Source organism: Labrus mixtus, chromosome 1 (assembly GCF_963584025.1).
Source record: "Labrus mixtus chromosome 1, fLabMix1.1, whole genome shotgun sequence".
In the NCBI taxonomy this organism is placed as follows: Eukaryota; Metazoa; Chordata; class Actinopteri; order Labriformes; family Labridae; genus Labrus; species Labrus mixtus.
The window spans coordinates 19202092-19227144 of NC_083612.1; the positions used below are offsets into that span (position 1 = coordinate 19202092).

Genomic DNA, 25053 nt, shown 5'->3' on the forward strand with positions numbered 1-25053 from the left:
GTAGTTTTCCTGTATACTGCTTGGCTGTATACAGGCAAAGGAAAGAGACAACAACTGCAGATCTCATTGTCCTCCTCTGCCTTCCCTCTTCTTCTGATTGACAATGAACATCGTGTTTGTCCTCCATGGGTTTTTGGTTTTTTTTCGTCAGGGAGCTTACATAACAATACTGAATGTCCCTGAAGATAGCTTTGGATATTTGCATTGACAAATACTCGCGTGTCTGTGGGGAAGAGGCAGCAGGGATGTCTATTATTTCTGAAGATGACACGCCGTTGACCTTGAAGCCATGGAAAATCACCCAGTGGATCCTATACTGCCCATAGTATGTCTCATTATCTTAGTTTACTGAATGTGTCAGTGTGGTTGGGAAACTGCAGTTTGGTTTTGGCTTGATTTTCAGGCCAATTAAAAACTCTTAAGTCACTCATTAAGTAGTTACCAATTCAACATATGTCATGATAATATACAATACATTAACTAAGTATAATATACAAGACATCAACTAATACTTTAAATATTTTCCGTATTGATAATCTTGCATTAAACAATAAGGGAATAAACCTTGATTTGATTTTATTACCCTAATTTAATCTCAATTATCTTCAAATTCCAGGAATAAACATTTGATGAAACGGATTCAACAGCACAACGGTTGGTGGTGTGCTTTAGTCTTGAGCTATGATGGGACTACAGCCATGCACACATATGCATTAAGCCATAACAATCTTCTTTCATAGGGGAGCTGCTTCACAATATGAGCCATGAGCTGCTATGTGCCAGACAACGGGCACCCTTGTGCTCTAAAAATATCTGCCTGTGTAAATAACATCACTCCTCAATCAATCCTCTAAACAGGGGAAGGAATACTGAAGAGTGGTGGAACAGCTAGGTGAGGGAAATATTGAACTGCACAAACAGGCATTTTGTTTATTCCTTTAGGCGCAATGTCTCCATGTTTGACGTGGCTTTAATCCTATTTATGTCTTTCCCCGAGTGATATAATAACAAATGGTGTCGTGTTATATGTTTGTTTATGTAACGCTTAAAAGAACATACAGATTTGTGCCAAAGTGCTTTTTACACAGGAAAACAGTACAATACACACATCTGCATTATTCATGTGTAGAGTACATTGACGTATACATATATACATTGCACATACAAAGAGAACACATATGAGAGCATATAAGACACGTTGATGCTGTATATTTAAGTGTAATATATGCATGTTGATACAATGTTTGTGGGTTAAACCAGAAACACACATTTTGATACATGAAACCAACAGAAGAAAATGAAGAGTAAGGAGACAAAAACTAAAGAAAGCACAACTAAAGACACAATTAGCAACATTACCAATAAAAAGTGCACTCAAGGAAATAAAATCACCCCTTTATTACATATTATTGCACCGGTCAGTGCTTTACTGACCTTGGCATGTATTTGAGTGTGATCTGCGGGACCCCACTTCTGATAGGTACTAAATATTATTCTCACTCAAGGAGAGTAATGTTGACCTTATTCAAAACTGCAGTTAGACCTTATTTGAACTATGCAAATGGCTATTAAGATATGAAATAAAACAGATTGAAAACTATTCTTTAACAATGACTGATTGCACTTGTGTTATCTTTTATTATCAATTCCCATTCTATTTGCTAAATTTAAGGTTAGAATTGAGGAAAAGTTCTTTATTATTGGCCAAATTCATAAAAAAATCTAATCTAATGCAATATTCTTCCCTTAAATACATACTTTTATATAACAAGAAGACATTAAGCTCTGATCTACAACAACTTTAATGCATTAGCAAACTGACCATCTCATCACAGGTTGCTCGTTCCAGCCACTGTGCCAGCTTCTCCAGTAGCTGCTGCAATCAGCTAGGTACACATCAACTAGTAATGAAGCTCATAACCATTAAGAGAATGTATTTTAATGTCACAGTCACATGAAGCAGCTGGTCATTTTGGACAACAATTGACTCTGGTTTAAAAATGTTTTTTTTATGTGATTGTAATATTTTTCATTGGGCAGATTAAGTTAACGGTTGTGATTTTTACAGTGTTTGAAATTCAAAGTTTCATAAACTAACAAATGTCCTTTACCACACAAGGATGAGTTAAGGCCTTCGTTGAAATTCAAGTTCAATGTTGAGCATGCCTGTGTTTGTCTGTCCATCTGTCAATGGCTGTGTCCGTTGGGCAAAGTAATGAAGTCTGCGCTGGTCTCCGGATGTCTTTGGACCACCCTAGCTATTCTCAAACAAACAAATGAAAAGGGGGCCTAGCATTCCTGCTGCCTACTTTTAGGGCTCTCCGGAGGAATTCCTGAGTAATAGAGGTGAGAGGTGAAAGGAAAGAGATCATAGGGCAGGCCAAAGGTTTGATGGGGCAGACCAGTCCCTGAATGCAGCAGTCTGGCTTTTCGATCTCTACACAGCAGTCCTGCTTTAACTTGTTTTGATTTTTCCAAACCCAATTTGGTCTCCCTTCGTGGTTGAATTTTAGTACTACAGAGTATTTACAGAAATGGTCATTTGATTTAAACCTACTGCTTTTAGCTAAAGGTCAGTCAACAGGGGATACATTTAATCAATAAGAAGGTCCTCTAAAGGGTGGCAGCACGGGTAAATGTTGGTGTGCGTAGACTGTGTGTGTTGGTGTTCCTATGAGTCCAGGCTTCATCAGAGTTTGGGCTAGCTCTCGCTGCTGCCCTGTCACCGCGCTTCACTACACTTAACAGAGCCTTTATGGCCAGATTGTGCAGTTAAATCCTTTACAGGGTCTGCACCATCCACCAATAAAAACACCAAAACTCCCTCTTCCTGTCTTCTCCTCTGGCAGACTTTTAACTCTACATGTGTGAAGATGTAATTAGGACAAAGATGGACAGGAGGTGAAGTCATTGGTGGACATATGTTAGTGTTATTAATAGTGGAGATTAAACATAATAGGGTTATCTTAAAATGTTAGTTCACCCTCACACACACACACATTCATAGACCCAGGGGCCCTCGGTCCAGTTTACCATTTTGTTAAAGCAGGGATCAGGAAATCTCTCTGTGGTGGCCGATAAGCAGAAGAGTCGGAGACAAAGGCCAGTCAGTGATGGGCAGACAGCAGCTCTCCGTTGGGCCTCAGTCACCTCTCCCATCTCTATTCCGTGTGTGTTTGTGTGTTGGGGCACCTCTCAGAGCGGAGTAGCACCTATTGTTAGTCGTGAAATGCAGGGTAGTGGAGTGGCTGGGAACAGGCAGAGGCAGTGGAGATGTGCAGCCTCTGGTGGCTTCGCTTTGTGCCGATGGCCTGAGCGTTTGTTCTCCTGACCGACTCAGCTAGCTGTGGCTGAGGCCCCCTTTTGTCGCCGTTGACTCTGGGTTGGGTGTGTTTCCCCCTGTGCATCCCCCCCCCCCCTCCTTCTCCTCCCTCTGTTACAGCATTGACTCAGAAATAGAGGGATCAGAGGTCATGGGGCTGTACGATGGAGAGGGGGGTTTATCTGGGAAACGGTGACCTTTTTGTGTGCACTAGGGCAGAATACCCCTCCCCTACTTTAAAAAAAAAAAAAAAAAAAAAACTCCTCCCATTACGTCCAGCCTCCTGCTCATTCCCCAGTGGGGGCCCATCCCCCTGTCTGATGGCCCCGGGCCGTGGCAGTGACCTTGGCATTGGCAGTGAAATAAGGTGGCCCAAACCTGCAACAGCATCACAGCTCCAACCCTGCCCTTAACAAACAGGCACGTCAGCAGCCTGCTAGAACAAGAGCAAAATAAGCACATTTTCACTCACTCAGAAAGGACATTTATTTGTCTCTGTCATGTGTTTTTCTGTTTTCCTGTGAAGGCCTACAGTGAATAAAAGTCAGCTCTATGTCACCATGCAGTTCTTCACCTCTACTACTAGTCTTATTTTCATACTTGTTTCCTGCAGTGGTCCCTTAAAAGAATGCACGATAACTGGACTTTTGCTTCAGGAAAAGTGTGTCAATATTTTAGTTCCTTCACACAATTACATTCTTAGAGCTTTCTTGTGCTCAGTGATTGCACACAAGATCTATGAAGTCAAGTCCTCAGAGTGGACTTATCACCTTTACATACCATCACGTTATGCTTTGTTATCAACTTTGCAATCATGAGGAATTAAGAGTAAACAAATAAAGAAGTCATTTGAGTCAGGGCTGACAGTTAAAACTAATCTTTACTCTCTTCTCTCTGTAGTGGTCACACAGAGACAGAGCTGCTGAAGTGTGCAGGGTTAAAAGCCTGCCAGGCTCCAGTATTTGGAGTTGGTCACCAGGGATAAAATGAATTCCACAGGAACCAATTAGAAGAGGTAGCTGCTGGCATAAGATGAAAGATTTCTGGGATCACCAATTTCCTTCTGACAACCTGTTTGCAAAGTCTGTAGTTTTGTTAGCAAGCATTACTTTTGGGACTCTGATGATTTATATTTTGTACAGTTGAAGTTTGAATCGTTTCTTAGCAGCTTACAACACAAAAAAAAACATCTGTCACAACCAGACGTTGTTCAATAACCATAAACAACAAAATAAACTTGTAGTTAAATGAATCAGTGATTATAATTTAACCAATGCCTTATTGTAGCTTCAGTTTGAAAGCCAGCAGTTGAGATTTTCTGCTTTTCCTCGCTTTGTGTTATAGTATTGATTGTCTTCAGGTTTTCGATTGTTTGTCTGTCAGTGCAGTACATGAGGGGACTTCTACGTGGGCTTTGGGAAATAGTAATCCATATTTTGTCACTATGTTCGGACATTTCATAGGGCATACAGTCAGGGGAATCTTCTGATAATACGAATGGTTGCAGCCTGACATACCATCTGCATTTATACCTCTAATCATTTTATTTTCAAACATATGCCAAGAGTTATCCTGATAATAGAGTTAATTTAATCAGGATGGGGACGTGAGGTGACTTGGCAGCATTCAATTCAGTCATTAAAGTGGCAGAGCAAGTAGGCCACAGCCAAATAAACTGTCATCAGTGCAGCAGGCAGGGGTAGATGAAAGTGGAGAGAGGTGGGGAGTGAAATAGACGAAGCATGTGTCGGTGGTCTCGAATGATCTCTGGGCCCCTCCAGCTCTGGAGACTGGACCTTGAACCAGGAAGGAACATTCCATTCCGATGCTGTGCCGTGACCTCCTGACCCCGCCAGCTTTGTTTCAAGGGCAGCTTTCGACAGGCATCAGGACGCAAAGCATCGGCGGCGGACTCGTTGGCTCGAAGAAGCACGCCTCTGCCGTTAGAACATGCCGGAAAACTGCTCCCATGACCCCACACTCATAATTTCTCAGTGTAACATGCACATTACCTACGCTTAACATCAAATAGATGCACTGACATGGACATGAGCGTACTCTGGCACAGGCTTATGGTCAGTGACTGTACATATCTAGACATGCTGCCAGTAAAAGAAACAAAACAGCACACATATTCCTCAGGCCCTTTTTTTCTCCCTGAAAGCACAATTGTAACATTTAATTTAATTCCCAACTGAAGTGATGTACTTGCAATTTTAGGATCCATCGTAAGAGATGCTTCGACTGGCCTCCTTTCAGTAGCCGCTCAAGGGATGAGATGTGTTTATTTTATAACCACATAAAGAATTTGTATCATCTGTCCAACTGCAGCCTTTAATCATATTTATGAATGTATCTCCGGTTTTTTTTTCTCTCCATAGAAGTGGGTTCATGTCATGTGTTAGTGAGTTGTAAGGCGGACCATTTCATTGCCTCAGCGTGAAAAGATGAAACACGATGCTAGTAGTGTAATAGCCCTTTCCATTTGCCAGCATAGGCATTATTTGTGAGTGGGAAGACAGTTTTAGAGGGTTAGCTGGCTGATGGCAGGTTGGGGGAGCCTGTGATATGTGCTTATGTCTGACAGCTTATAGTAGTACTCCTCCCATTCACTACAGAGCATGACAGTCAGGGAGCCACCACTACAGGCTTTTACCCTTTGTGTTTTAGGGACATTACATTACATCATATCTAACAGCAGAGGACAGAAACATTGATGTGTGGGTGAGGGACTGATTTGAAACGACTGGTCAACATGTAGTTAGAAAAACACTTTCTGTTTGCAACATTGAGAATATATTATCTTGAAAGTCTTTGTTGTCAATGTCAGTTAATGCTGGAAAGAAAAATAGAGCTGACTAGAATAGACACTTATAGCAGTATTCTTATTTTTATTATGGTATTATAACATATATTATGAAACTATTGCTAACCAGTTCCTGGTTCCAATTTGTGGATGTGCTGCCTCTTTAAATGAAATAACAGGACACACACAAAAAGGTAAACAAAACAAGCAGTCTTCATTTGTCACTCTACGGGACATCTTTTAATAACAGATTAATTGAGAAAATACATACATTTTTAAAATCATTTCAGTTGAAGCCATGTGGGGGTCTAAACGATTTCATCCAACAAAGAACCAAAGAGTGAGTTGCCTAGAATTACAATTAGTCAGTTATAATCTGATTTCATTTGAATCAGATGTACAGTAAGGAATAACTACACAACGACCTTATTTTATTCCATTGTTCACAAGCTCCAGCCATTTGGATTGTTTTTCACATTGACACTTTTGTTTTCAATTTATGTAAATCCAGAGCTGCTCTTTGTTTCTGCAAATGGTATTTCATTATCTGATAGAAGAGACATGCCATCGAAACAAATACAGTATCTGCGCAGTCTTTTGTTTGCACTCCCTATAGGTAGAGGCAGAGACAAAGGGCTTTCATTTCTCACCCACTGTCTTGTAACACTAAGTGGTTATGACAGGGCTTGCACTTGCCTTCCCTCGTCCTCCTTCCCCACTCCTCTTCTTCTGTGGTTATTTTCTCCTTGTGAATTGGTTTGAACCAGACTCCATCATGCAGTGGGCGTGGCAGAGGAGTCGCACATGTGCGCACAATAAGATCTCCGGGTTACTGATTGCATATTAGCATAAATTCATCGGGATTAGCCGGTTTTGGACACAAGTGGGGGGCTGGGCTCCTCAGATCAGCGAGGGGCAGTAATATCCCTGGTGACCGCAGTCAGCTGGCAGCCTGAATGGAGGGAGGAAAAGAAAAGAACAGGAGGCTGACTTTTTAAATTTCCAGCTGTCTCAACAAGAGAATGTGGTGGGGACAAAACGATAACGTCACAATACAAGGCGGCACTTCATGCATTATCTGCTGCTTCTCTCTTTGTTATTGTTATTACATTCTCCCAGATTGTAAAGGGCTGTATTTTTTTTTTTTAGATTGTATTCCACTGCTTCTCTCTTAGCTAAATCTTATGCATGTAATTTAAAGTCCTCAGCACAGACTACATTTCCTCTGTCTGTAGTAGTACATGTACATGAATGTGTGTCTGTGAGTTCCTGAAGGCGTGCAGGGGTTGGCGGAAAATGCCCCCTCCTATCTTGTTGGTCATGATTGATGTTGCAGCATTTCCCCTCCCAGTAATTTAGATCATATTTACAGAATAGAGCATCTGTGCTTTTGATACTTGCTGTCTGGATCCCCCATTTAGCCCAGTGTGAGGAGAGAGTGCCAGACTTCCCCTCAACAAGGAGGAGATGATTAACCGTTAACTAAATATTCTGTTCATGAAGCTTTGATACATATCTCATTGGGCTTTCTCATTCTTCCCTCAGTCATCAGTCCAGTCCTTCTGTTGTGTCACAATTTCAAGCTCCTCCTCTGCTATGTTTTTTGTGTCGTCGACCCCCTACGAGCGCATCTCTGTTTGCCACACACGGGATGATGGCACCGTGTTGCCTGGGATTGTGATTAATGGCTGCAATTCAGCCTGAAAAATTCCCTTGAGTGGGTGCCAGTTGGCTTACACAGAGAAGAAACTCATTACTGCTGTCAGTTGAGCTGACGGAGCAGGGAGGGGTGTGTGAGTGATAGAACGTGTGTCTGTGTGCGTGGATGAGACGGAGAAAACTCATCTTTGTGCATGTCGGTAAGCACATACATGTCTGTCCACCTTGTTGCTGCGGATAAGCCATCAAGCATGAATAAGTGTGTCCGCGTGTTAAGCTGAGTGTAAAAGTGACACTGTGTCCCAGGGCTGGTAACCAAGTAACATGGATCATTTCTCAGAAATGAACGAGCCTGTTTCCATCAGCGCCCTGCACACACAAACAAACTTCTTAATGGATAACCTATGTTCACTCTGCTGCTTTACGACTACAGGCACTCCCTCTACAGTGTGTTTCATATGTTTGGAACAACAGTATTTTTATTTTTTCATTTATTGTTTACAAATTCTGGGCCTCCATTCACATGTAATCTCTCTTATCTTGTGTGCGGTAGGTGGTGGGGATATTACTCCAAATTATTTGTGCGAGGTTTAAGCCAGTTCTTGTTACATTAATGGAAAGGTTTTCATTTTCGACACAATAATTGCCTGTCAACTCTTATTAAAAATTGAAAGGCAGTGGGGAAGCCAAGCAGCAGAACAGAGAAGCAGCAGAAGTAAAGAAAAGGCAGAACGGGAGAGCAGAATAAAATGAGTTGAGGCCTGTATAATATGGATAAGCAGAGGAGTGCGCCATTCACTGAGAGATGCCTATCTACATTCACTGACATCACAAACGGCACTCAGAAATGAAGATTTGAGGACATATATATACATTCTACACATGTAAAGTAGCTTCAAATGTGGCTCAGGCTTTTTGCTTTGAGGACACTGGGAGATAAATCTAATTAAAAGTTGTATTTTTTTTTCACAATGCATGAAGTAAAGTCAGTTTTTTTTACCACTATCACAAATCTGGACTTGTATAGTGTCAGACACCCTTCTTGAAAAGGTTATAAAAATCATTTTAAAATGGATGGAAGCTGGAAGATACTTCAGAGACCTCAGATCAAGGCAGGTTTGTTATGTAGAAGTGTAACCCCAGCACTTTCAATGTCAGGGGTGATAGAGTAACAATAACCATCAATACTGTAATGTTCAGGCCATGATGGGCAGGATTAGATAGAGGGGGCGGTTTGAGACAGGTGGTTGATATAGAGGTTATTACACTTATATTCTAAGAAAGATGATTTGAACATTTACAAGAATAGACAACACCTTTCATGCACCTTATAAACACTGCATCACTGATTTTGCAGAAGAAGATGAAAGTGAGAAACCAATAATATATGTATTATATTACGTGTTTTATTAGCGAACGTTTATTCTCGTCACAAATGTGTCTAGCTGCTTTGGTAGAAGTTTCACACAGATAATAATAATGATGAAAAATGTATTTATATAGCACCTTCGATCACAGTGCTGTACAAAGCTCAGCAAAAATGTAAATGTTAAAATCATTTCAAAAAAGAAAAAGAAAAAAAACAGATTCAGGACAGGACTCATATTCACCAGCAAACATGCGGGTCTTTAGCCTCACTCTTTAACACCTCAACAGAACGTGCCTGCCTGAAGTCCAGAGGTCAAAAATGAAATGTACGAGTTTAGGATGAATGAGAGGGATGCTGATTAATCTTGTAAAGCTGTTGTTGCTGACATTAGCCACATAAACTTGTTGCTAATGGCTGAAACAACACAGAAAATGAATCTCACTTAACTTTTAGTTTTCTGGCACTCTACAGACCTTAGGTTATTAAAATGTTCTCACTACGTGTGCCAGTTTAAAGCAAATTCATTTTTTAGATGAAACTTTTTCTTCAGCGTTTTCTTCTAGCATGATTGATGTAGCAGCAACATGATAAATGATGTTTATGATGTACTGCCTCAGTTTTCATCACATCGTGTATCAGCTCCATGTTGGAAATATCTTTGTGGATCAAACCTGAACTCTGGGTCTCCAATAAATCATTAAACAAACATTAGATTTAGTTTAGGGGACGTTTTTGTAAGTAATGTTTCAGATGACTTATCATGAGTTTGTTTGTGTGAAGTTTGGACTGGATCCATTTTTTGAAACAGTGATGTGATGATTTGAAAACTAAAAGCGACACTGAGAGGCCGATAAATGCCCACTGGGAAAGACGCAGCTGAGGCACAGCAGACCTCCCTCTCACAGCTACAAGAGGCACCTCTAGTGTGTGTGTGCGTGTGTGTGTGTGTGTGTGTGTGTGTGTGTGTGTGCGCGTGTGTGCGTGTTTGTGTGTGTGTGAGAAGAAGGGCTGAGATTTACAAAGCCGTGCTTCAGCCATTTGGGGAGCCCTGCTCTCTGAGACGCAGTGGAGCGCATGGGCCGGTCCCGCCCTGCGTCTTTCAGATGTCCCGTGGGAGTGCCAGATGTGGGGTCATCCATCTACCCCTGATTCAGGCCAGCCCCCTTCCAAATCACTGTCAGATGCAGGGTTAAAACTGCACGCTGCTCTCTCAGCAAGAAACAAACACACATATTTAGGTTTATTCATCTCAGAAAAACTTCTCCCGGCTTCTGTTTTTTTTTTTTTGCACCAGCAAAGTATGATCAAGAAACAGGAGCACAAAGAAAAAAACAACTTTTAGTGCAATCATTGCAGCCTCCTCAGAGTGGCCTCACTACTCAACAGTTGTCCTCTAATGAGGGGGAAGTAATGAGTGTTACACTGAGGAGAATTGTGATGCCAAATGTCCTTCCAGGTTGTTATTCAGAGCCACTGCTGTGTCTGCGGGCATCGCTTATTTCTGCTCGCACAAAACAAGAGGCGGAGACGAGCCAAAGAAGAATTTAATGGCATTTCCATTTGAATATAAACGTTATTTTTTACCCCAGATGTCTCTAAACGTTTTGAAATATTTCAAACTAGCCAACACTGAGAAACGACAAGCGAGGACAGGGGATAAAGCAGCGGCCGGCTTTTGTGCAGAGAGCGTACAGTGAACAGGCTGAATAAAGGACAGCCCATAATTCATGTGGATATGAGCTCATATATACTGGTCGGGTGATGGGGAGAGGCATCTCATTTGAATTCTAAAGCAGGCAGTTGCATGCTGAGGTATTGGCGATATTAATTAGATACGTTGCCTCTGGGCAAGTAGAGAATGGCACTGTGAAGGCACAGCTTCTTCTCAGCAACAATCAGGTGTGAAAAAGAAGAGTGACAGCATCTGTTTTAAGGTGCATTCATCTCAGCAATATCTGCTTGCAGAGTGGTGTTTTTTTTATTCAAGCATGATTCCTGAATTGAACAAAAAAAAAAAAAAAAAAATATATTACAAATGTCTCTGTCAGGTCCTGCCATGTCTTGGTGACACAGTTGTACTACAAAGTGTGCGTGTGAATAAAGGAGGTGAATTTGCTCTTCAGCTGTTATGTGATTCTGAGCACAGAGCCTTAAGGAAAGCTCACTGAAATGCTCAAGAGAAAAGAATTCCATTAACTTTAAAGATTTACTCTCTGCTGTTAAAGAGGAGAGAAAGGTGTAGGAAATCAGCAGTCAAGAGAGATCGCACATTCTGACCCACTTACAGGTGAGCTTAGACTGTCATTTAGTTCACTTTCTGAGAAGATATCTTTTAGTCCAAACACTGACTTTAAAGGATGACGACACTTCAAATACACTAAGTACTTGAAAAACTAAGTCTAAGTCTAACTAAGTACTAAGTCTTGAAAAAAACGAATTTCCCCTCGCGGGATCAATAAAGTATAAATTCTTCTTCGTACACTTCACTTCAAAGTAAAAAGGAAAGTTCTTCGAGGAAAGCTAAAATATCTTGGTACTTTAATCGAGATATAAGAATGATTATTTAGTAAGCATTCAACCACAACTTTAACCACTGATTCTACAGGATACATGTGCACAAGCAGAACTTTAAAGAGGTAAGTTATCCAGTAACTTTAATCAAACAGACGCCCAGTAGCATTAGTAAGCTTTAAGGTTGTAACTCTCTGAAAGAAAATGAAAACATTGTCTTTATAAGGCTAGTGGAGACATGTTGATCAGACTTTAGTTTTTTGTTGTTATTCCACAGGCAGCGTCCTTCATAAAGTGGTGATTTAGAGGGACAAACTAAGGAGGGGGCAAATTATGAGGAAATAAAATTCCCTCGTAGATGATTCCTGGCTGCATTAATGGGAGTATATTCTTATTCACTGAGCTGTCTCAAATCCACTTTATCTCACGGTTTTTATTCTAATCCCAGGCAAATCAATAGTTGCATCCCTGGTGTGTGAAAAAAAAACTTTAAGGTTGCATATGCTTTATTTTTTATTTTTTATTTTTAAAGACGAATCATTTTCTTAAACCGAACAAGTTAAATTCAGACAATAGCTAGGCGGCATATGGAGTTAAAAAAAAATGTCTCTGAAAACGTTCACATCTGTCCACTCTCCTCGTCTTCCACAGGCCATCGGGTCTCCTCGTCTTAAGAGATAATTGAAGTTGTTTAATGAGAATGCAGTTTAATGCCGAGTTAGTCTTTAAGTATTACAAAAGGCCCCCCTCTTTTTATTCTCACGCATCCAATCCTGTCTTTGTTGCTTTAGGGCCTCTCCATGCAACACTTGTGAAACACTTTTTATAATTAGGAAAAAAGGACAATATCAACAAGTTCGGCACCAGCAAAGAGAAACACTGCTGGTTCATTTAAATCAAATGCTACCTTTAATGCCCTGGTTTGTCTGTTATTTTAACCCTCCCCTCTCTTATGCCCCCCCCTCCCCACTCTCACTCCACCTTCCTGCTTTTGTCTATAATCTAACCAAAGCTGCAACTGGGAATTATTTAAATAATCCCTTAATTTCCAGCATCTGTTGTGCTTTAATGGGTCCCTCTTTAATAAGGGTCTGCATGCTGAAGTGAGTGTAGGGGGCTTAGTGTGCAGATTTGGGGCTACAGGGGCAGGGCAGGGTGGTGCAGGGGGCTGGGGGGTTGCAGGGCTGAGAGGAGCAGAGGCCAAAGGGACCGTTGGGTAAGGGTGTGGTGTGTGTGGTAGAGGGGGCTTTAGGTGGTGCAGGAGTAAGGGGTGTGACGGAGGCAGAGGCACAGAGCAGGGCACCAGGGAATGCCTTGGCTTTGTCCCTGGGGGGGTGGGGGGGGGGGAGCGGTTAGGAGGAGCAGGGCAGGATAAAATAATAGTAAGCAATGTGCCTTTCCCATCTCACTCTCTTTGTGCAACCAAAAACCTTTGATCTTCTCCTTAATCACTCTGCTATTATCTGATGCAAATCAACGATAGCTAATCTTGCATTTACACCGATATAAATGACAGTCTAAACATTTGGTTTCAGTGTTTGCTCAGCATTTGTAGACTTGGCAGGCAGGCAGTACATGAAAGTTTCCTTTGACTGTAACCAATATAGTCAACCAAGCCTGTCTTCTTTATCTGCAACCAGTGGCAACAATGTGTATGTATTTTGTCACTCAAAAATGTTCTGTTTGAACATTTAAATATATTGTGAACTTTCTTGATATTTCAAAATCCAGATTAAGGCTTCAGTTCTTTTTTTCTTTTTCAAGATTTATTTTTGTGCCTTTATTGTAGAGATAGGACAATGGATAGAGTCAGGAATCAGGGAGAGTGGGGAATGACATGCAGGAAAAGAGCCACAGCCACAGTTTGGATTTGGACCCGGGCTGCCTGCTTTCGGAGACCACAGCCTCCGTACATGGGACATGCGCCCCGAACCACTTGGCCACCTGCGCCCCACGGCTGCAGCTCTTGATTATGGATTTGTCTAGTTGATCATTTACATGATTTGATTGTTTCCATAAAGTATCAAAAAACATTAAAAATCCTATCTAGATTTAACAAAAGCTAGCTAACACAATCAGTCTGCTTGTTTTGTCTAAAGTCTGAAGACATTACATTAAAAATATTAAAAGGCTAAAAAAAAAAGAGTCAGAATTGTATATCTGGAACTATTGTCATTTAGCAAATAAAAAAAGCTCTGGAGATTTACTGCATCAGCAGATTGAGGTTGCTTAAATGTTTTAATATGTTCAAACTCGTCTTTTGAAGCACAAATAGGACCTTTCATTTGTTGCAGTATTTCTGTTACCAAACTTGATGTTTATGTGTTTTTGTTTTGTTTTTGTGGTTACTCTTTCTTGCCTTCCTTGGTTAAACAAAGAAGAAATATAAAGCATTTTTTAAAGTGATAAGTGTTGTAGCTTTGCTGCCCCTTCCAGCTCCTGCAGGGAGCCTTAATAGCAGCCATCAATCTTATTACATTTAACTTAGTGCACACAAGCTGCACAATATCGATCAACACAACAGACTAAGGACAATCACACTAGCAGGAAGCCTAACGCAAACAAGCCTGCCACACGAGCAGAAAAGGCAATTAAAGTCCACTCAAAACCATTTATAATGCCAGAAATTCACTGGAGTGAAATCTTTCATGCATAGCTGTGTGTAGGAAAATCAAAAGGGGAGATTCACGAAAGCCAAGTACAGGAAAGGCGTTAAGTCAAGAATAGAAAGAGTCTGTTATGTGGACTGAAAAGATGTGTTCTTTAGGTGACATTTAGCTGATCTGTGTGCGCTTGTTTGACATTTGTTGCAAGAGAACAAGGTCATGCTTTGCTATTTGATTACATTGCAGGACTATAACTCATGTTGTACTGTCAGAGTCAACATCTCTACATCTGGAACACCATGATGTTATATTTATTCTTTTTAAACCACATTAGTGACTATGCAGGTGTTTTGTTTCTGGAGGCAATGCCGGGCTGTCGGCCAACTTTCTGTCCTGGACTAAAAAATGTATCAGCTAGTGAAAGGATGTAAGATTAGATTTATCACAGACATTAAAAGTCCCAGATAAGGAATCCTAATGATTTTGGTGATCTTTGACTTTTCCTGTCAGTTATAACAATTGTGTTATTAGTGGAAATGTCTCAGCTAATGGGTGCTTTGCTATGTAGTTTGGTGCACTCATCAATCTCTCCATCAGGATGTGATTTGGATGCTTAATTGACACGTCATCTCATTTTATACATTCCTAGATTTCTTATTAAATACCTGCTTAACTAATTATATTTCCATCAATCTGAGCTGTACTTTCTGCCTAACCGAGCCATGTGTTCTGTGGTAGACTCTTACCTGTGTTATATTATGTACGTTGCTTTTATAGAAGCTGGACAACACAGAGGTTAATGACTCATCCTTGCTTAACTGAAATAGTGAATCTGAGCGTATAACATTTAAAGGCAATGTTTGCACTGAAACACCACGTATACCTGTTGCTGAAGATTTGATATCGATCTGATGCTAGGTACACAAAAACATAAGAAAATCATCCCAAAGCAGAGTAAGAATAAAGACGGAAAGCAGTTCAGCTTGACCAAAAAGCAGGAAATCATGTGAGTAAGGTCCTGCTATATAAGTCATATTACACGAGTACCGGCAAGAGATCTTTTAATACAGATGATCAATAAGTCTGTTTTCTGAGCATTACTTCGCTCCTCTGCATCTGATCGTCTGCCAGCTGAGCCTGAATGGAGGCTGTGAAGCGTCTGCAGGTACTGATTCAGGGAGGTGTTGATGTGCCAAAGTGTTAAATACAGGGAATGAGTGTGTGTCAGAGGAAGATGGGGTGCAGCCCACGCACATGGAGCCCTTCCTTTAGCAGGTGATAAGCATCACGCACCACCAACCAGCAGATTGATCACAGGAGTGCCTAGGCTTTTGGTGCAGGGTGGGTGTGCTACTGGGGCAGGGAGCCAATAAAATATCACATCTGCATTAAAATGCCATCTCTAGGGTCCCAGCACAGGGGCCTGCTATTTCAGGGATGCCTATTTAAAGGCTGTTGAAGTGTGGGCTCTCCACGCTGGAATAGCACCGTACACCATCTCCATTATTTATGGGCCTCATCTCTATTTTACTGGTTTACCGAGGTGGGGGGAGGGGCGGCTACGGCAGTCATCACCGCCACTGCTTGAACAACGTGTGCTTAATGATGTCACAGGCTTGAGGGGACTAGTGGGTGTGGGCCAAGGGGTGTGTGATGAAGAGCCAAGCAAACGGTTCAAATTGAACAGTGGAAGGAGGGCGGGGATGCATGGGGGGGGGGGGGGGGGGGGGGGATGATATTATAACATCGGGGTACACTGAAGCCTTTCTCAATGGCTGCAGGTTTGAGGATGGCTATCCCTCTGCTGGCATCATTACCTTTGTCACATAAATGAATCATCCCCACGCTTGAAAAAACTCATCAACATGTGAGCACAAGTCTGTAGAAAACATGGCGACTCTTTAGATTGGCCGGTTTGGTCATTGCAATAGGAGTGTCACAGAAAACAGCCGTTTTGGCCTTAATTAGCTTGTTAATTATTCTCTAATGTGCATTTGTGTGTGTGTGTGTGTGTGTGTGTGTGTGTGTGTGTGTGTGTGTGTGTGTATGTGTGTGTGTGTGTGTGTGTTAACAATGTTTAACCAAGCAAAAAAAATTGGATCATTACTTTGGAGCCATTTGGCAAAAAAATACATCAGCCAGGGGTCATTCAAATAATCACCATTTAATCTACATTTCTTCATTAGATTGATCTGAGCTGCTCGTTTGGAAGAGCCTGAAAAATATACCAGACTCGTCTGGTGACAAGAGTGCAGTTGAATGATGTGGAAATGTGTTCCTATGGACTGCCCTTTGAGCTTGTCATTGACCCTAAAAACCAATTATCCATTAAAGTACATCTACACTTGGCCTCATATGCCATCCATTATCTTTTTTTGTGAAAATACAAGATATAACGTTACAATTCCACTTTTAGATAGATCTACATCCAAATGTCTGCTTTGTTTAGGCCCCTTTTGTTGCTATCTGCTCTATCATTTTTTATAACTCACAGTGTGGAGGGCAATTCCACTCTCTTGTATATTATTAGATAACCAGAGTTTTGACAGGATCTGATTTACAGCTCAGCTTCCCACCTAAATCACCACGCTTCACATTTCCTGTCATTGACCTTCAGTCATATTACTCCCTCGCTCATTCGTCTTTTGTCATTGACACCAAGGAACCGTTAACATATGTGCAAGGAGCAATCTTCCCCATGTGCACTTGTGTATGGATTTCTTTTTAGCATGCACCCTAGCCATTCTCCCCCTTGTTACAGTAATTAGACCTGCTCCATTTAGGCTAGCAGCGTCATGCTTGTAGTGGACATTCTTTAATTATGTGTAAGTGTCTGTCAACACTTTGCAAAGGAAGAGTGAAAAACAATAGAGGAACCTGTCTGTCGGGGCTGACTGTTGGGATAAGCGAGAGCGCCGTGTTTGTCTGTCTTTTTCCTACAGCCTTGAGAACGATCAATATAGTTGTGGGTTTCTGTTGAAGCAGGTCTTTGCATTTATTTATATGAGCTGTAGCTTTATCTTTTTAGTTTGACTCTGCAGGCTCTCATACAATAAAAGGTAAACGCCTAGTACAGGTGATCTGTTTTCTTTTACACAAAACACGGCTGGTTAACAAGTTTCTCCGCTTGTGTTTATTTTCCCTTTGTTGTGATTTTTTTTCCAATCGTGTCTGATTATATGAATTTGTCGATACTTGCAGGGGTGTGGGCCTCTTAGAGAGCTCATGTTTTATGCATGAGGAGGGCCAAGGGTGGGGCCCGTCAGGGGGAACATGTCAGCAGACACACACAACAGCCAGCTCTGCGGACACCATGACTACTTGGCAAAGATGCACATAAAGCTCCTATGGGCACTGGTCCTCTTTTGTTCTTCACATTCAAGAGCAATTTTGTTTCTTTCTCCATGTCCCCAGTGTTCCTAGTACACAGAAGTGTGTATGTGTGTGTGTGTTTGTGCACGTCTTAATTTGAGAGTGTTATCCAAGACAGCTTCTTTGATCTCATTAGTCACTCCGAGCTCGTTGTTTTCTGTGTATTGTGTCCTGATGGATTTCTAGCTGTCTCACTGCACCTAACCTTTCTGCATCACCAGTGACAGTGTCTTCAGGGCTTTAATTCAGCGCTAACCTCTGCCAGTCTGTGCCCCGGGCTCCATATTACAGCCCAAACAGGAAATGTTGTTGATTGCTTTTGTCAACACTGAGTCTCAAAAAGAAGTGATAACCTTACAGTTGGGCCTTTGTGATAATCACTTTGGCTGAATAACCCCATGAAAATGCACAGCTGTTTAAGTGTGGCCTTACAGTAAAGAGGAGAAAGTCGGAAACCTGTCAGGCTGACTAACTGTCAAGGTTTTATCTTGAGACAAAATAATGGAAAGTGAACGCGTTATCTCTACACACAGAGAACTCAGGGAGTAAACTGGAAGAATACTAAATTGGCATGTTTAAATTTTCATCAGCGCTTCATACATCCATTCAGAGATCTAAGGTCAAGTCGTGTTGGAGAATGCCACACTTCTCATTAAGCTCTGAAATGGAATAATCACAGCGTAAGACCACTGATGCAGCCGCGGTGGTGTAATGTACTGCCACTCTATTTTAAGTATCTCTCTCACTGTCTCTCTCTTTATCTCTTGTGCATTAGCAGTGTCGTTGCCGTTTCAATGAAATACAGTTGTTTTAAAAAAAAGTATAACAGAAGACGAGTCAGTAAACAAATCAAACTCACTATCCACAAAAACAAGGGAAACAACAGGGAGGAATGAAAGACAACAGCCAGGCATGTCTCCGGAATATATAAACCCTCTGAATACAGGCAGCTTATACGACTTACTCGCCTTGAAAGTAATGAATGAATGCAGGCGACAGGTTGGGAAGAGCAGGAGGTTATGAAATAATAAGAGGTCCGTCCCTCTTGTTATGCTAACAGTGTTCAGATGAGTCCTCGTGCGTCCGAGTTAATTAGGGCTGACATTTAAATGAGAACACTTGTGTAGAAAAAGGTGGGAGAGCTGCGGGAGAAGAGGGCCTCTCTCTAAATTGAGTTTGTCTGAGGCTCCGACTTTGATGCTGCCTTTGTTCTGTAGATATGTGAAGTGCAGCCGAATGAGGCTCTCTGTGGGGATACTGGTGCTTGTTTTTCTATATGTCCATGTCTGTGGTGTTGTTGTTGTTGTTGTTAGCATGCATTTTTTAAACTTGCGTGAACCAGATACTAATTGATACGTTAATGCAAGAATACCAAACGTCTGCCTCGTATTGTACATGTGCTTTTAGAGAGAACCTTCACCAGCTGATGACTTTGGGTTCTGATACATGTTGCTTTCTTTGGAGAAGAAATTGTTTCAGTTTGTTATGAAGACATTTGTAGGAAAGGAGTTTCTCTAAAAATGTATTTGACTACATTGGAGTGGAAATCAACCACCAGCTGCCTTACAAGGGAATATCGTTTTTCACCAAAAACCCAACACTCTCAAAAAACACTTGTGGAGAAAAGTGGGTGGAAAGAAAATGTTATTGCAGTTTTCAAAAGTAAACTATTGTTGATGAATTCCACACCATTGCAGTAATAATTAAACTTTTTATTTATTCGTGGTGCCAACCTAATCTTCAGTTATGTCAATGTATACAGTTTGTTCAAGGCGTTACTGGATGTTTGTGACAGTAAAGTTTCAGTCTCCATATGCTTGTGGACACTCACAAACAAGTAGACCCACTATCTGCGTATCTGTCCGAGTCACAAGGTGTTTATTGTTGATTTGAAAAGATATTTTTCTGCCAAAGTAGAGAAGAGAAACAATGTTGAAAAATAAATTTGAGCTGGCCGTATTATTCCCTCTCCTCTTCAACAGTTTGATTTGCTGCTGTAAATCAAATTTCCCTTCGAGGGACAATAAAGGTCTGAACTGAACTGTATTACCTTTTTTTTTATTTTTCAGTTTTATGATCAGTAACAATAGCAGCATGCACCTTATTGATATAAGTCGATGCTTGTGCCCTATAAAATAGTCCTGCAGTGAGTTTAGCAATTTTTTAAAAAACCGGGACAGTCAGCTGCCTGCCCTTTAAATCCTCCTCCCGCATCTCTCTGCAGAATACATGTTTATGTATGCATGCACATGAAGGGTTGAAGTTTGAAAGCTATTTTATTTTACTTTTTGCAGAAATTATGAAGGATAAGATAAGCATGTCAGGAGAGTATCCCCATGCTTTGCTCTCTCTCTAAATATGTACGGTATATATATGCATGCGAGCCAGCAGCCAGGCTTGTTGCTCTGTAGCTGTGTTTTAATGTTCTGACCTGATATCCCCCCTCTTTCTCCCTCCCTCTACAGCCATGGCAGACTTCCATGTCCAACCAGAGTCAGTGCATGCTGAGGAGTCTGGTGTGGCCAGATTCCAGTGCCAGATCCACGGTCTGCCAGAGCCCGTCATCAGTTGGGAAAAAGACAGTCAACCGGTGGATACCAAGGACGAGAGGTACGCCCAAACCACATCAGAGTCTGAAACGTACTACTGACAGCCGCACTTTATAGCTCTTTCAGGTTTTATTGTATATTTATATCTTCTTTTCTGTCGTAGGTACACTCTTCTGCCTACAGGTGTTCTGCAGATTACAGGCGTGCGTGACGAGGACAGTGGAAAGTTCTGCTGTGTGGCCCATAACAGTGCAGGAGTGAAACATAGCACTGAGGCACTCCTCACAGTTTCAGGTTGGTTTATTTAATGAGTCTCACGTCTACTTATTAAGAGCAGATTTAAGCCCTTTTCACACATGCATGAGACTCTTGAAAATGTCCATGAAATTTTCATGGCGAGCTGCATGCATTACCGCTAATGGCCAAATTTTCACCCCCCAGCCAATGTATGAAGCAGCAGCTAATTTTCAGAAAAAAAATGCGTGGCAAGGTGCCAAGATCTTTGCGCTGATTCATTCTATTTCAGCATGTTCTTTTCCGCTCTTTCTTTTAAATTGTGAATATGTCCAATTACACGTTTGATATAAAGGCGAAAACTGACATCATAGTTTTGGACTCTGCTGCTTTCTACACTATTCACGATATGTTGTAAACACTACACTTTGACTACTGAGGCATCCCTTTTTACATCATGTCTTACCTCCAGATCCCCCAAACCCCCAACCCAACCTCGTTGGGAATATCTCCCGCTGTGAGGGTCATGGTCATGTGTGACAGAGACAACTCAGAAAGATGAGTGCAAGTGTGAAAAGGGCCTCAGTTTTTTTTTCCTGTCACATCGAAGCTACAGCCTTCTCTCTGTAGATTAACTTGTGTTGTATGCTGGCCTTTTGGTCTCTTCATCATCGATTTGAAACAACCACTGCTTTCTCCTCCGTTTATCTTCCAAGCATATTCCCAAGATTTTCTATTGTTCCTCCTTCCGATCCAGGAGATACAGCATATCGAGCTAATGCACTCTGGAGAAATCCAATTAAAGGAGGCCATCCATCATGCTCATTCTCATCTTATGCTCTCCTCTTTCCTTTTTTTCCCCCCCCCAGACTACCAGTCATCTGTTTACAAAGAGCCCATGATCCTGGTCGGTCCAGAAAACCTCACCCTCACTGTTCACCAAACGGCCATCTTGGAGTGTGTTGCTACCGGATACCCTCGGCCCATCGTTTCTTGGAGCCGATTAGGTGAGTCAGATAATATCAGAGAAGGAGGCCAGAAGGGGCATAGATATTTATTTATTTGTTTGTTTATTTAACATGGACATACAGTAACATTGGTGCTGTAACGTTTAACCATGCGCAAGTTCCAGATGCACTGCTCTTAGTGTTTATAGCAAAATGCTAATTTGCAACACCTGTCCACGGGAGGCTTTTAGAAACAACAGAGATAAAGATAAAAAGGGTAAGAAAAAGAAAACAGTTCAGTTATAATACATCGCAGTTATGAATGCAACAGGGATAAAATACTGTTACAGAGAGAAAAATATACGAGCTCATGTGAGAACAATGTTGTTTCTCCTTCAGCCACGATTTAATACCTTTGTTAAAAACATTTAAACTATATAAATATATGTGTGTAATTATTTGTGCATGTGTTTTGCTGTGTGTTTGAGGAACGATATGTCACTGAGCTGAAGTACATTCACACTGTGCACTCATGCATGTGGTAAATGGTAGTGTTTTGTGAGGGTTGAATGTTTCTTTGAGTCCTCCAGTGTTTGTATGTTTTAGCTTAGATCTGTCCGGCTTTGTGTAACATACTTGTATGCACAGAATACACTTGATACAGTAGTGGAGCATCTGCTGTGTATACATGAAGCAAAGGGATTTAACACAACGCCTAAGGGCTAAACATTACTGTTTGTTGATGAATGCATGTTTTATCTCCTCCTGAAGTTGAGCCTCCTCCATAGAACCGGAGAGCCTCTGAGTAATTGCTTTGAGGTGCAGAGACAGATACGATTAGTTTTCCCTTCCTTCTATGTGCATTTATTCTTACTTGACTATCACTCAAAGTCTATCGTGACCAATTTTTCAATCTGCTATCTGTTTTCTTTACCTATTATCCAATCTGATTTGCTGTCCCAAATGTAAATTGCTGCCCCTCCCAAGCAGTTGGGCATAATCAGATTGGGGGTATTGCCTTACACAATATTGCTCGAATGAAATGCTAACACGATGGGATTTGTATATATTAGATTACAGCAGGGAGGCTTGGATAAGCTGCATAATGAATCTGATAGTTTCACATCAGTCACTCCTTAATGCCAGAGTTTGTTTGCTGCTATTCATCGAACAGCAGCACAGCCAGCTAGCTTGTGCTCTTTCTTTTCTGACACTAAGTTAATTAGCGGCTGACAGAGAGAAACTGATGGTGGGGGCAAGAGAGGGAGAGAGAGAGAGAGAGAGAGAAAGAGAAGCGAGGTAATACAAGACAAGTAAAGAACAAGGCTGCTTTTGTCGTGACAAAAGCTCAGTGGACTGTTGCTGGTCATTGAGAGAGTTGGGTTATAATGGAAAGATGCAGAAAGAGCAATAAAACACATAATAACCACAGACGCACGGCGAAACCACTTGGCTTGTGTAGTCGGAGTGATTTATTTCATCTCAATAATTTGTCATATTGTCGACTTCATAATCCATCACCACAAGATTACACGACTCGCAAGACTAGTTACATACGCTGTACGGCTCATATCACGCTGGCTGCACTGGCTGCCAGTTAAGTTGTTTTGTTGTTTTTGAAGACAAGAAAAAAAATCTAATCAATGGTGCATCTCAGAATATATCTGTTCAAATTAGCTACATTTAAATTGTAGTGCATGGATATATTGACCTTGTCATTTATTTGAAGGCTTTCATTTTCAGTCTGGTTTGGAATCCCTTTTACCCCATATTGATTTCATTTGTTTGCTTCCTTTTGTTTGGGGTTAAGACTTATTATACACTGCTGACTAGTGGCCGTGTGGTTTGTAACTCCTGCCTCTGCATGTGTCCAGCATTGTGCTCATGTCCCTGCCTCCCAGACCGCCTTTTTAAACACATCAAATCTGGACCGTACAGGTCTTACACAACCTGCAGATGGAAGTCATAGATGAGATTAAAATGCCCCCTTGGCCCCGTAGCTAATATCACAGACAAACTGAAGTCATTGTGAGGGTTGAGACAGCAGATAGGGAGCACAGGAAAGAGCAAGCTTATCATGTAAGTACAGAGAGGAGGCAGCTATGGATTGTGTGCAGATAGGAGATTAGAAAGTTGCAGTTAGAGTTTCTGGTCCCTCAGTGGCGGCTGCAACATTTCTTATTAAAACGAAAAATGTACTCCACGGCTTTGCCAGACAAAGGCATAAAGAAGAACGTCCCTGCTCAGCTGTGAAAGCTTTAATTAACAGAACATCCATTAGAGAAGCTACCTGTACAATTAAAACATTAATTCATTTGAAACATTAGAAAAACCTGATGGTTAATAATGAAGAGAATTAAAGTCTGTAGGATTTGACTGTGCTACTGGTGAAGACAACTAATTACAGCTTAAACCCCACTCACACAAAAAAAACACAACCTCAGTGATCTTCATCTTTCTTCACCTTGTTTTGGTTGAACTGGCAGCTGCTTCACCAGACATTACAATTCTGGGAATCACACACTTCACTGTGAAAGCTGCAGCTTTGACCTATGGGAGGGACAGAAATAGCCTCTGTCGTCTTGTGGCTGTAAACTGGGACCAGGTTTTATTATTCTTTCTGGCTGGCAGTTCAAGCCCTGTCTTATTTTCACACACACTGTACAAGGTCTTTTTTGTTGCACTATATACAGTAAACTCATTTCCACTCTGTCTGTGTTTTTTTCCCTCCCTGTGAAGATGGCCGACCAATCGGTGTGGAGGGAATCCAGGTGCTCGGCACAGGGAACCTTATGATCTCAGATGTTGGTGTGCAGCACTCAGGGGTCTACGTGTGTGCCGCTAACAAACCAGGCACCCGCGTTCGCAGGACGGCTCAGGGACGTCTGGTGGTGCAAGGTGAGTGATGATAAAAAGAATCCCTTATTTATCTAAAGGTTAAGTAGGAGTTTTATGTTTGTGTTGGGGGGGGGATTAACTCACAAACGGCTATGGTCAGGTGATAAGGTAAAGGTTGTGGTTTCTGTGGGGGGACCTGTGTGATAACTTTATAGACTTTTAGAAGATGCTTTCAGGCAAGTGTTTTGCTCCTGCGTCTCTTGTCTGTTTCATGTGGGTGGACTTCAATTTCAATCCCTAATTCTGAACTAGTGGGTGGTGCAAATCTGGCAGGCTTAATGTTTGGGACCTCTGCCAACCAAAATGTACCACAACATCTTAAACCTCTTTTGTAATTGCCAGTTTAAATGTCCATGGTTCACCAGCCTAATAATAAAAGTTCATCAGATACAAAATAAATGTGTAAGGCATAAAGCCGTGATCAGCCGTGAGTACCACAAGCTTTGGAACAAGATATTCAGTGATCCAACAACAAGTGCAGACAAACAGCTCATGAGTCCAACCAACCAATCGTAGTGTCATGATTTAAATTCTAAACTGTGGAGCAAGGGAAACATAAAAAAATAGATTCACTTAATTTATAAACAAATCTGATACCATTCAAGTATGTACATATATTATGACATAATGTTCTGTAAATGTATCCTTCAAAGTCGTCCGAGGGGTTATACACGTCAATAATTGCTGATTTTCTTGTAATATATTGTGGAACTAGTAATTTTATAAGCTCTGGAACTGATTGTAGATCATTTTTTGTAACAAGCTCAAAAATCCGAGGCT

At 41.3% G+C, this 25053-nt stretch overlaps 1 protein-coding gene across 1 annotated transcript in view; it reads left to right on the forward strand.

Moving 5' to 3' along the window:
• The window catches only part of igdcc3 (immunoglobulin superfamily, DCC subclass, member 3), a 54602-nt gene that overhangs the window by 12223 nt on the left and 17326 nt on the right, over positions 1–25053 (forward strand). The window contains exons 3-6 of the mRNA XM_061036970.1: positions 20111–20255; positions 20358–20488; positions 21298–21435; positions 24115–24273. Of these exons, the coding sequence (XP_060892953.1) occupies positions 20111–20255; positions 20358–20488; positions 21298–21435; positions 24115–24273 (573 nt within the window). The remainder of the gene's footprint in view (positions 1–20110; positions 20256–20357; positions 20489–21297; positions 21436–24114; positions 24274–25053) is intronic.